Source organism: Labeo rohita, chromosome 8, assembly GCF_022985175.1.
Source record: "Labeo rohita strain BAU-BD-2019 chromosome 8, IGBB_LRoh.1.0, whole genome shotgun sequence".
NCBI classification, from domain to species: Eukaryota; Metazoa; Chordata; class Actinopteri; order Cypriniformes; family Cyprinidae; genus Labeo; species Labeo rohita.
In genome coordinates, this window is record NC_066876.1 from 18,655,556 (window position 1) to 18,668,338 (window position 12,783).

At 36.3% G+C, this 12,783-nt stretch overlaps 1 protein-coding gene across 2 annotated transcripts in view; it reads left to right on the forward strand.

Moving 5' to 3' along the window:
* zmynd12 (zinc finger, MYND-type containing 12) overlaps nt 1-12,783 on the forward strand; it is a 26,874-nt gene continuing 14,091 nt past the window's right edge. Inside the window, exons 1-8 of one of the 2 annotated variants that reach the window (XM_051117862.1) lie at nt 3-492; nt 1,915-2,056; nt 2,143-2,314; nt 3,210-3,379; nt 3,585-3,707; nt 3,793-3,874; nt 9,917-10,062; nt 10,643-11,008. In XM_051117862.1, coding sequence (XP_050973819.1) covers nt 380-492; nt 1,915-2,056; nt 2,143-2,314; nt 3,210-3,379; nt 3,585-3,707; nt 3,793-3,874; nt 9,917-10,062; nt 10,643-10,756 — 1,062 coding nt within the window. In that variant the 5' untranslated portion in view covers nt 3-379 and the 3' untranslated portion in view covers nt 10,757-11,008. Of the gene's footprint in view, nt 493-1,914; nt 2,057-2,142; nt 2,315-3,209; nt 3,380-3,584; nt 3,708-3,792; nt 3,875-9,916; nt 10,063-10,642; nt 11,009-12,783 lie in introns of those variants that run through there. The other variant, XR_007828310.1, reaches the window with a different exon arrangement.

Genomic DNA, 12,783 nt, shown 5'->3' on the forward strand with positions numbered 1-12,783 from the left:
CTGTAAACTCGCAGATCCTGTTTTACTTGTATTTCGAGACAATAAGACTTTGCAAATTAAGCGTTTTAGCGATATAAGTATGTAAAATATCTATTTAAGTACAATAATGACTTTATTATAAAATACAAAACCATAAAACGTGTATATAAAAAAACAAAACAAATCGTAGCCAAGAAAGACAAATCCTCGTCAGCTGGCCCGAGGTCGTCTCCATGGGAACCATTTTGAAAAACACTAACTCAGAAAGGACAGAAAGGAAGAATTATTGCGTGAGGTGGAAAAACTGTTGAAGCTTGTGGCCAGAAAGGAAAATAAACGTTTTTGTATTAATTTAATCACATTTTGGAGGCTGAAACAGCTGCGAGTGCATTTATTTAGGATGTCGGCCGCTATTAACCCGTTAGCAAATCCTAAAGGAGTGAAGAAGCTGTGCGAACTTTGCCAGAGGCCTGCAAAACTTCAGTGCACAAAATGCCTGGTCACATTTTACTGGTGAGTCTGGAGCCTTCGGGTTATTCAGTTATGTGTTTTTGCTTTTATATTAACCAACCGAGCCTTGTGTTCCGGCCTTTAAACTAGTACGTAATGTTCCATCGTGTAATTGCGCGGACAGACAGCAGGTGGCAGTATAGACGCACATGTCGTGCTCACATTCTTCTTGGCCGCGTTGCTGCAGAGATGGAAAGGTTGAACGAGTTCAAACAGCTGGAGGAGAAATTATGTGCAGAGGGAAGAGAATAGCCAGCCATGCGTGCTTAAAACCAACCAGGAAAAAAAGAGAAAGAAATATGACTGGAAAATGTATGTGTTTTGTGTGTATGCGTGGAGTTTTCGCTTGCTGTTTTTAAAGACGCGACGCCACAATCCCCACAACCGTCGACGCTCTCACAGTGGCAACATGCAAATATATATCTATCTTATAACTTGGACAGAAACAGAATGCTCTTTGACGGGCAGCTTTTAAAGCGATAGTTAAATTAAATATGAAAATACTGTCTTTATTTACTCAGCCATGTTGTTTCGAACCTGTATGGCTTGCGTTATTATGTGTCTGTTTAACAAAAGGAGATTGTGTAACAAGTTGAAACGCGTTGTGTGTTGGCGGGGGGGTTATATGGTTCATGAGGACTCAAATGTATATAATGACACAGATATTACACTGTGAACATGGTTTATGAGGGTACTTCCTGTGTCCTCATAAACCAAATGGCTTAAAATATACCAAATGGTGTTTTAATTTTTTTTAAATGCAGAAAGTTTTGTATGAGTGGTAGGTGTAGGGCAAAGGGACAGAGAATATTTTCAGTATGTGACCCTGGACCACAAATCCAGTCACAAGAATAGAGATTTATACATCTGAAAGCTGAATAGATAAGCTTCCATTGATGTATGGTTTGTTAGAATAGGACAATATTTGGCCGAGACACAACTATTTGAAAATCTGGAATCTGGGGGTGCAAAAAATAAAAAAATATATATATTTTTTTTGAGATAATCACCTAATGACGTTCTTAGCAATGCATATTACTAATCAGAATTAATTTTTGATATATTTACGGTAGGAAATTTACAAAATCTCTTCATGGAACATGTCTTTACTTAAAATCATAATGATTTTTGACATAAAAAATAAAAATTTTGATCCATACAGCCTACTGCTACAAATATACCCGTGCTACTTATGACTGGTTTTGTGGTCCAGGGTCACAAATACAAATATATGTGTACACGTGTACCTTCTCAAATATTAAGGACAAATTTGTACCTAGAAATAAGCCAAATCTGACAAAACCACCTTAAATAGCTTTTATAATTGTAAAATTACTTAGCGTTTCTATTTGAGTTTGGTATTTAGAGGTAGGTGTATAAAAACAATAAAAGTCTGTCTAAAAGTGTGTGTGTGTGTGTGTGTAGTAATTCTGACCACCAGCAGGCTGACTGGACCAGTATTCATGAAAAAGTCTGTCCGTTGCTGGTATCTATCCACACACCTGCACTATTCGGCACGCTGCAGTCTGACCGAGACCGCCACCACAAAGAAACACTGAAGAAACAGGTTTGTATGTACTTCAGCACATAAACTAGGGCAAATGGGATACCCACAGGGCAGATATCTAATTAGTCTGTGTTTGCATCTTTTAGAAACATCTAGTAGAGATTGCTCATTTAGAGGCACAAAGGTGGGTGTCCAAGAAAAGGTTCCAGGATGTTTTACCAGCCGCTCTCCTATTCCTACGCTGGGCCATGCGGGTGTACGGATCCTGTGCTGTCGAACTGGTACCAGCTTATCTACTGCTTGCACAGGCTAATATAGGTAAGACATGCATAAAACACATCTGTACATGTGTTGTACTAATTTTAAATCTCTCTATTGAAAGCCATTGGTAGACTTCACGGTCTGAACCTCTCTGGAGGCTGACAGCCAATAACTTCCACTTCAGGAGAGAATGGAAACAAACGTTTGCTAAAAACTGAGGCTGGCAAAGAGCCCCGTGTACTTCCTGTGGGACGGTCTATTGGTGGGCTCAAGGGCGGTGCTTGGACATGAACTGAGAGCAGAGACACTTGTTATGTAATTCAGGATGTGGCAGACTAGTCATGCAGATGTGTACTGTCTGAATGAAAACTGTTCCATCTCCGTTTCTGTGATGAGAAACTGCATTAAAGCACTTTTGGTATTAATAAACAACCTCACTGTATAACGCATATAGCGTATTTACATAACAGCTTTTAAAAAAAATGCTTGTCCTGTGTTTTTTTTTGGAAAACAGGTAATGTGCAAACATAATAAGAAGCAGACAGCAAATTAATATAGTAAGCAGCTGATGCTCACTGGATTTTATGGTGGATTTAGTAAATTTCTAGGGAGTGAACATGAAATTTTGATGATACCGCCCTATTAAAGGCCAACTCCCTGGGCAGTGCACTGTTGAACTAGGGAGCGGATTGAAACACACCCCTAATAATTAACCTTCTGTCTATATGGATAGATGGGATGCTTTGTATTCTGAGAATTCACAGTGACTGCTTTCAGCTTCTGTTTAACTGATGAGCAAAACAGGCATGAATGTAAAACATTGGATGTCTATTCCAACAAAAACATCAAAGATGGTTGTATTGAGTAGACAGACCATCTATTTGCCAGGTTTACTTAAACTCAAGAGGCATCAAGAACCCTTTGTTCATAACGTGTGTTTTTGTGTGTTTAGGTTTAGGTTCTCTCTCCCAGGCACATGAGTATCTGTCTAAGGCCGAGTGGACAGTAATGAAAACACCAGGCTGCAGTAACACTGTCCTTCATCAGCTACACAGAACCCTGGGCCGTCTGCACACTGCCATGGGAAAATACGCATCTGCTCTTACTCACTTTGCCAATGACGTAAGTCCTAAAACGTGTGGGACACTGTCATTGTATTGCATGTACATAATTATCTGCTATGACTTATTGCTAATGCATGTTTGTGAGGTTATATATATCATTCTGATTGGTCAGTTGTGACATACTGGCAATAATAATTGTAACTATTTGATGTCAATTTTTTATCATTTGTTTATGTGATTTAACTGTACTTTTTTTTTTATAGGTGTACTATGCCAGTGAGATGTTTGGTTTGGCTAGTACTGTGACGTCTGGAGGATATTTCCTAATGGCTGATGTGTTTCTGAAGCAAAACAAGCCTGACGTTGCCCTTTCACTCTACACAGAGGTAGGCACACCCACCAACAGCACACATTGAGACTGATCTGTCTCTGTGAAATGTCTCTCATCACACTACGTGCGTGTGTGTACAGGTGGCGAATTCATGGCACGCTTACTTGTGTAAGCTGATGGATGGTATCAGTCAGAGCGGCACTCAACCAAAGGAGTGTTTTGGTAAGTGGCATAAAGACAGCGAACCTACACTATTCATCCAAACCATTATTCATCTAATTAGCATAATACATTTTTAGTGATATATTAAAGGAGAAGCTCACTTCCTGAACAAAAATTTACAGATAATTTACTCACCCCCTTGTCATCCAAGATGTTCATGTCTTTCTTTCTTCAGTCGATAAGAAATAATGTTTTCTGAGGAGACACCTCTTTATAGTGGATTCAGTGGTGCCCCCAAGTTTAAACTTCCAAAATGCAGTTTAAATGCAGCTTCAGATGGCTCTAACGATCCCAGCCGAGGAAGAAGGGTCTTATCTAGAGAAACAAATTGACAATTTATATACCTCAAATGCTTGTCTTGTCTTGTCTCTGCAATGTGCATGCATACTCCGTGGAATCCAGGTCAGTACAGTTAAGATATGTTGTAAAACTCATATCTCGTTTTATTCTTCAACTTCAAAATTGGCCTGCTTCGTTGTTTTACCTTTTTTTGTAAAGGGCGTTTGATCTTCTTTGCATGTTTACTTTGTAAACACTGGGTCAGTACTTCTGCAGCAATGTAGGACATTTTGAAGTTTGGATTTTTCTACATACCCTATCTGCATTTACCCGGAAAAAACAGAGTTTATGCAGACATTGACAAGATGAGCGTTTGAGGTTAAAAAAAACCCTTCTTCCTCGGCTGGGTTCATTTCGAGCCATCTGAAACTGCATTTAAACTGCATTTTAGAACTTCAAACTTGGGGACACCATTGAAGTCCACTATATGGAGATAATTCCTGAAATGTTTTCCTCAAGAAACATAATTTCTTATTGACTGAAGAAAGAAAGACATGAACATCTTGGATGACAAGGGGGTGAAAAATTTCTGGAAGTGAACTTCTCCTTTAAAGGGGTCATGAACTGCCTGTTTTTATATTGTACTGTTCTCTGAGGTCTGCTTATAATGTTAAAAAGATTTGTACATCAAAAAACATAATTTAGAACTAATAAGCTATTTTCTGTCCTTGTTTTGGCCCCCCTCATCGGAATGCTCTGTTTGAATAGAGGAGGTGGATTGAGACTCGGAAGTAAACGCCTACTGCTATGATTGGCTGACAGTTGTATGTTTGACAGCCTACATCCTTCATAGATGGATGCATAAATAACAATAGTGACCACATAATAAAAACAGTTATTCACACTTTGGATTCAATATATTCGGCACAGCATTGTCTTTTAGTTTCAGTATTTCTGAAAATCCTGCATCTAATTGTACCTTGTTTGTAAACAAATCTGCTGTAAAATGAAGTTCATACACTCTTTCCTAATGTGTTATCAGAAGGAAGGCAATGCAGAGACAGCTTGGCACTGCACAGTGTCTTCTTGTCATTTGAGTCTTGTTTATCTTTTGGTTTCTGCGTAGAGCTGTGTTTGCCTCTCTCATTATTACATTACATGCGCAAATTGGTGGACGGGACTAAACAGGCAGTGATGTAGAAGCAGGTGTTCAGATCTTCTTCTGTGGAGGTGTGGTCTAGCCACACTATTGCGTCATAAAGTGGTACATTCCACAACCTGTCATTGTGGCAGATTGGCTTCAGTATAAGCTATTTTTAGACTAACAATAAAGTTTCGAGTTCTGAAACTTACAGGATGTTTTTATAGTACAATGACCTCTTATATGTCAAAAGATCAAGGGAATTTTGGTTTCTCAGTTTATGACCTCTTTATTATACTTATCAAAAGTTTGAGATCAGTGTTTTTTGTTTGTTTGTTTTTTTAAAGAAATTAATACTTTTATTGTCCAAAGATGCATTAAATTGGTCACTTATAGTAACATTTATAATATTACAAAAGATTTTTGTCAAATAGATGCTGGGGGTTTTTCTGTTCATCAAAGAAGTCTGAAAAAATGTATCACTGTTTCACCAAAATACTAAGCAGCACATCTGTTTTAAACATTTAAACCAACAGAAAGATCTGTTCACTGTAATGAATTAGATTTAGAAAACCTTCAAATAGAACACAGTTTTTAATTTTAATTAAATTGCAGTAGTATTTAATAAATGAAGTCTTGTAGGGAATCAGCTTCTCACTGTTCTCTTCAAACTGTCCTCAGTGTTTTGATAATATTCAGGTCAGGGTCATGGCCAGGGCAGATGTTCAAATTCTTCCTGGTGCTCCAACTGTCTAGGTTTTATGACCATGAGAGCATATTTTTTGCATTTTAGCACTAGTGAATTTCTCTGTGGTCGGTGTTTGCGGAAACAATGTCTTGGTGTTTGCTGTCACTTTACAGAAGTAGTTCTCTGTTTGGACACAGTCTTAGTGTTGTATCATTCACTTTCTATTTCAGCCCACTGTTCTTCTTCTCTACTAAAGTCTTGCTATGCTTTGTGTAAGCAGCCATAGTCATAAAGACTGTTGTTCCTAAAACACCAAACAATTGGGCTGTTAAAGTTACAGATGCTTCTGTTAAACAAGCTGGCATGATTTGTCTTTTTCGGAAATCATTCATTTCAAAGATGGTTTGTGTATATATACACTACCAGTCAAAAGTTTTTGAACAGTAAGACTTGTAATGTTTTTAAAGAAGTCTCTTCTGCTCACCAAGCCTGCATTTATTTGATCTAAAGTACAGCAAAAAAAAGTAACATTTTGAAATATTTTTACTATTCAAAAAAACTGTTGTCTATTTGAATATATTTTGAAATGTAATTTATTCCTGTGATCAAAGCTAATTGTCACATGATCCTTCAGAAATCATTCTAATATGCTAATGTGCTGTTCATGAAACATTTATTATTATTATTATTATTATCAAAAGCTCGGAGTCAGTATGTGTGTATATATATATATATATATATATATATATATATATATATATATATATATTTTTTTTTTTTTTTTTGTAAATAAATTATAGAAATTAATACTTTTAACATGATATGATAAAGACAATTGTAATGTTAAAATAAATGCTGTTCTTCTGAACTTTCTATTCATCAAAGAAACCTGAAAAAAATCTACTCAGCTGTTTTCAACATAATAATAATAAATAATAATAAAAAAAATGATTTTGAGTAGGAAATCAGCATATTAGAATGATATCTGAAGGATCATGTGACTGGAGTACTGATGCTAAAAAATTCAGCTTTGAAATCACAGAAATAAATTACATTTTAAAATATATTAAAATAGAAAACAGTTATTTTAAATAGTAAAAAATATTTCAAAATTTTACTGTTTTTGCTCTATTTTGGATTAAATAAAAGCAGGCTTGGTGAGCAGAAGAGACTTCTTTAAAAAAAAAAACATTCAAAATCTTACTGTTCAGAAACTTTTGACTAGTAGTCTATAGAGAGAAAGAGAGAGAGATTTTGATTTTCAACAAAACTTTATTACAAATATTAACACATTATCCAGACAATCAAGTTAGAAAAAAAAAATAGAAAAAAAGGAAAAATAACAGAAACTTAAAGAAAAATGGGGGCAAAGACCAAGTTGTTTTCAAAAACCTCGTACAAAGCTCCACCATAGCACCAAATCAAGTCAAAGGAAGGAAGATGATCCGTAGCTTTGAGAGAGAGAGAGAGATAAAGTATAAGCATTTTTATTGTCATTATAATTGATATGAATAAATTAATGTGTATTATGTGTAAAAAATATAATAATATGTAATTGATATTTGTTTATTATTATGAACAATCTGTATAGCGTGGATTTAAGTCTTTATAAACTTTCATAGCTGCCTGTACCAGTGTGTTTGTGTATTGTATGTCGTTTGTATGAGGCCGGGGTTATTTTTAGAGCCATGAGGCTGTGTCCTAGAGCAAAACCTAGTTTGTTCCACTGATAACTAAGATCAAACATGACACGGCCGCGAGGACGTGCGGCGCTCCTGCCCTAGTTCTCTCTCTAAGCCTATTAACCTCAGTGGGTGTTTTGGCTAAGTCTTCTAGTGACGTGGCTGGCTGGTCAGTGGTCAGTACGCTTGATCCTTCCTGCTTTATGGCTTCATACTGACTGACCCGAGGTCAGTAGACTGGCGCCGGTTCCGCCCTCTGGCCAGCCACATCATATTATAACTTCTGACCAGATGACTCCCTATAGCAGGAAACAGCTCAGCCAGCCTTGCTCTGCATGTCCTGGTGGATGCGACTGCACAGAGCTACAACAACAAGCATGACCTGGTATCAATCAGGGACACAGACTAGCCACAGTTTTATCCTTTTGGCTCTGTAGAGCAGACAGTCATCTCGTGTCAGTGGGGACTTGCATCAAACTATGCTCACTGTTCAGTCAAGCAGCTAATTTGCTACTGTTTAGTAATGCTAGATATAATAAGCATAATTGTTTTTATGTTGTTTATAAATGAATACATTTAATGTTAAATCAATGTAATGCTAATTTATTTAAAAAAAAATACCATTGTTCATTGTGAACTTTAATGTAGGAAAGTAAAATAAACTAATAATTTCAGCATCATTACTCCAGTCTTCAGTGATCCTTCAGAAATCATTCTAATATACTGATTTGCTGGTCAAGAAACATTTCTCATTATCAATGTTAAAAACGGCTGTTTTTCTGGAAACCCTGATACTTTTTTTTTCCAGGATTCTTTGATAAATAAATTATTATTTATTATTTTTTTCATTATAAATGTCTTTACGTCACTTTTGTATCTGTTAAATGCATCCTTACTGAATGAAAGTATTCATTTCTATTAAAAAAATCTCACTGACTAGGCTTCTGTACAGTAGTTTTAATACGATTAAACATTTTATGCAGTAAAATTTAAATGAATTATCCATAGACTAGTTGTTGGTAGATTTCTGAACCGGCATGAGCGAGTGTTAAAGGAGAAGTTCACTTCCAGAACAAAAACTGACAGATAATGTACTCACCCCTTGTCATCCAAGATGTTCATGTCTTTCTTCAGCCGTAAAGAAATTATGTTTTTTGAGGAAAACATTTCAGGATTTTTTTCCATATAATGGACTATAATAATTTTGAACTTTCAGAATACAGTTTAAATGCGGCTTCAAAAGATCCCAAATGCGGTTGTAAACGACCCCAGCCGAGGAAGAAGGGTCTTATCTAGCCAAACGATCGTTTTTTTTTTCATTAAAAATAATACAGTTTAAATATTTTTTAATGTCAAATGCTCGTCTTGTCTCACTCTGCCTGAACTGTTTTTTTTTCCTGTTCATGACAGTTAGGGTATGTCCAAGAAATCCCCATCTCATGTTCTCCCTCAACTTCAAAATCATCTTATATCGCGGTTTTACCTTTTTTGTTAAAGGTGTTTAATCTTCTTTGCCTGTTCGCTTCGCAAAGACTGGGTCGGTACTTCTGCAGCGATGTAGGATGATTTTGAAATGATTTTTGAAGTTGAGGGAGAAAATACGATTGGAGTTTTTCGACATACCCTAACTGTCTTGAACCAGAATACACAGAGTTCAGAGAAAGCAAGACGAGCATTTGAGATTATAAAGTATTTAAATTGTATTTTTCAAATGAAAATAACCAATTGTTTCACTAGATAAGACCCTTCTTTCTCGGCTGGGATCATTTGAAGCTGCATTTAAACTGCATTTTGGAAGTTCAAAATCAGGGCACCATATCAGTCCATTATATGGAAAAAAATCCTAAAATGCTTTCTTCAAAAAACATAATTTCTTTATGGCTGAAGAAAAAAAGACATGAACATCTTGGATGACAAGGGGGTGAGTATATTATCTGTACATTTTTGTTCTGGAAATGGACTTCTCCTTTAATGCTTCTCCTAATGGACTAAGCTAGCATGGTTATCAGCTGATTCAGATAATCTCAAAGTGGTCAAATATTGTCTGATTTATCAGCCTGGCAAACAATGTCAGATGGGAGCAACTCTCTATACGGGATATGTTTCAAAACACTAGAAATCTCCTAGAGACTATTCAACAGAATCCATCATTCGGCCTCTTTCACAGATAGATCTGGTTTCTCAGAATCAAACTGCTTCACTCGCCTGTGACTATTATAGCTGACATTGATCTTCCTCTCTTTTGTTTGTAGATGAGGCCCAGTGTATGGAGGCTGATCAGATGTTGAGATGTATCTTAGAGTTTGAGGAACAGTGTGTGAAGCCTCGCCCTGACCAGTCAGCCATGTTGGCTCATTCTCTGGCTATGCTGTGGCTGCTATGCAACAACTACACCAAGGTAAACAATAAAGATTCACTAATGAAATATTCCATTTGGAAACATCACATGATGAGTTCCTGAATTCAACACTTTGAATCTCCTCACCAGCGCACTGCGTAACCAAATCATACAAACAAAACAAACCGTAACCAAATGTCTAATTAAACTGAAAGTGCTTTCGACTCCAATAGATGTTGTGATTTGAACATGCATAAGTTCTTTTGACTTAAGTGCAGATTAGCGCTAAAGACTAAAGCCGTGATGAAAATTGACAGGCAGACCGTTCCACTGCTATTCTGGTTGTAATGGGATTCTCCTTCAGGATTTCTCCTACATCTCGCACTACGACTTAAATCCTCAGTTCTTATCGCAACTTGTTCAACCTCCCAGCTCTCATATCAAACCACAATAAAACTCCCTGATTTAGCACAGCTTCTCAGCTCTTATATCAAATTGTTAAAATCCCATTATTCATCAAACTACACTGTACTCCCGAAATTAAACTGCTTGTCACACTATCATGTTAGATAGGTGATATTGTTTGGAAACTATAGTTTTTGGTATATATTCCTTTTGTGTTTTTTGTTTGTGTATATAGGCATTGGAGTATGGGAAGAAGGCTGAGATGTTGATCCAGGGGTTAAGTGAACAAAACAGACTGAGAGAGTCAATCCATAATCTACTACAACATGCTGAAAAACACTTGGAATGAGACCCGGCCACTAACCTACACACCACAAACCTCCAAAAAACATAGAATCAAAATGCATAACAAAAAACACAACACAACAACATTCAAACAGTGCCTTTACACTGTACAGTGCTCATATTCATTCATTTGTGCAATCAATGGGGACATTGGATGCTTACTTTCCACAAGTTGGTATGATTCTTTAGGGTCTTTTTGAAATGTCTGCAACATACTTGGGGTAAAATTTCTCAGTAGTTGTAAAAAAGGCAGTGACACACCAAGCCGACTTGAAAGTGCTAGTGGCGACAAAAGCCAACGCTGTTGTTGCCTTGCGTCGGCAGCGCCTGAACCAAAAAGCAGCACTCGAACACCACACACACTACAGCCGACTGCAAAATAAGTGGCCATTCACACAGAAAGCATCTTTGCATCTAAAATCGCAAGATCCTCAGGAATGTTTTTTAAAAAAGCACAGAGAACGCAACAGTCTCGAGACGCGCTTTTGAGACATGATGCAATAATGACAATATTCAGTGACAGAGATATTTCTCCCCAAGCTGTTTTTTAAGGAACAACTTACGATAATTGCTTCAAGAAATGTTATATAATTCAGAGAATTCGGACACAGCCAATATGAGCGCCTCCTCCACCATGTTGCTGTCAAATAAAACAGTTGTCATACCAAATTGTTACTGTAAACAAACAGTGTTGGGGAAAGTTACTTTTAAAAGTAATGCATTACAATATTGAGTTACTCCCTAAAAAAGTAACTAATTACGTTACTTTGTTACTTTTTATGGAAAGTAATGCATTACTTTACTTTTGAGTTACTTTTTAAATCTGGGCAGGGCTTGCTTGTTTGTTTTTAATATAAAAAGTTCTATTTTTGGCAAATGTAAAAGCCTTTTCACACCAAAAGCCTCAGGCTTTGAAAAAAGTAAATTCACGTCTATACAGTAGACTTCAGAAGAAAAAATGTCAACTCTTCAGCAATAAAAAAAGGAAAACAAATGTTAGATTATCTTGAGTCATTTTTGCTTACTAAAGCAACCATAGATCCAATTTAACCAAAGTTAAATTGGATCATCGAAGGTCGGCAACAAAGACATTGGTTAATAAAATGGTATCAGATGCATAAAGGATATTTGTATTATTTAACATATTTAATTATTGCAGGTTTGTGTCATATTCTGAGTTGAATTTCACTGTTTTTATTCATTTTGAGGAATACTGAATCAGTTTTTTGTGAGTGAGATGAATTAATGCATGTTCACATTTATTCTAGAACTAACATCTTACTCCCGATTTCTCTCAAAATGGGGAAAAGAGAGCTTTTAATCAATAAATGGGGGGAAAAGTAACTCAGATATTTTCTTGTCAATTAAAAAGTAATGAGGTACTTTACTAGTTACTTGGAAAAAAATAATAATATTACATAACTTGCATTACTTGTAATACGTTACCCCCAACACTGTAAACAGATGCTTGCAATGCTCGCCTCGCCTCCGAGTTCCGAGTGTAAAAGTTTAAATTCTTTTAACTTCACACAGTGTTTTAAAACTGTGGTGCTCGTGCGTGGTGCTGCAAAAGATGCAAGACGCGAGCATAACGGTCATGCACTTCCGTCAAATGCGTTTACATAGAAAAACAATGGAAAAGTAGCACATTGGAATGGAAAAACGTGTTCTGTGTGAATGGCATTATGCACCTGTGTGAGAGGAATTAGCTGTCTATATCACCAGCAATCAATAGTATGTGTTACCCTGGACCATAAAACCAGTCATAAGTAGCACGGTTATATTTGTAGCAATAGCCAAAAATACATTGTGGGGGTCAAAATTATTTATTTTTCTTTTATGCCAAAAATCATTAAGATATTAAGTAAAGGTCATGTTTCCATGAAGATATTTTGTAAATTTCCTACCGTAAATATATCAAAACTTTTTGATTGGTAATATGCATTGCTAATAGCTTCATTTAGACAACTTTAGAGGTGATTTTCTCAATATTTTGATTTTTTTTTTTTTGCACCCTCAGATTCCAGAGTT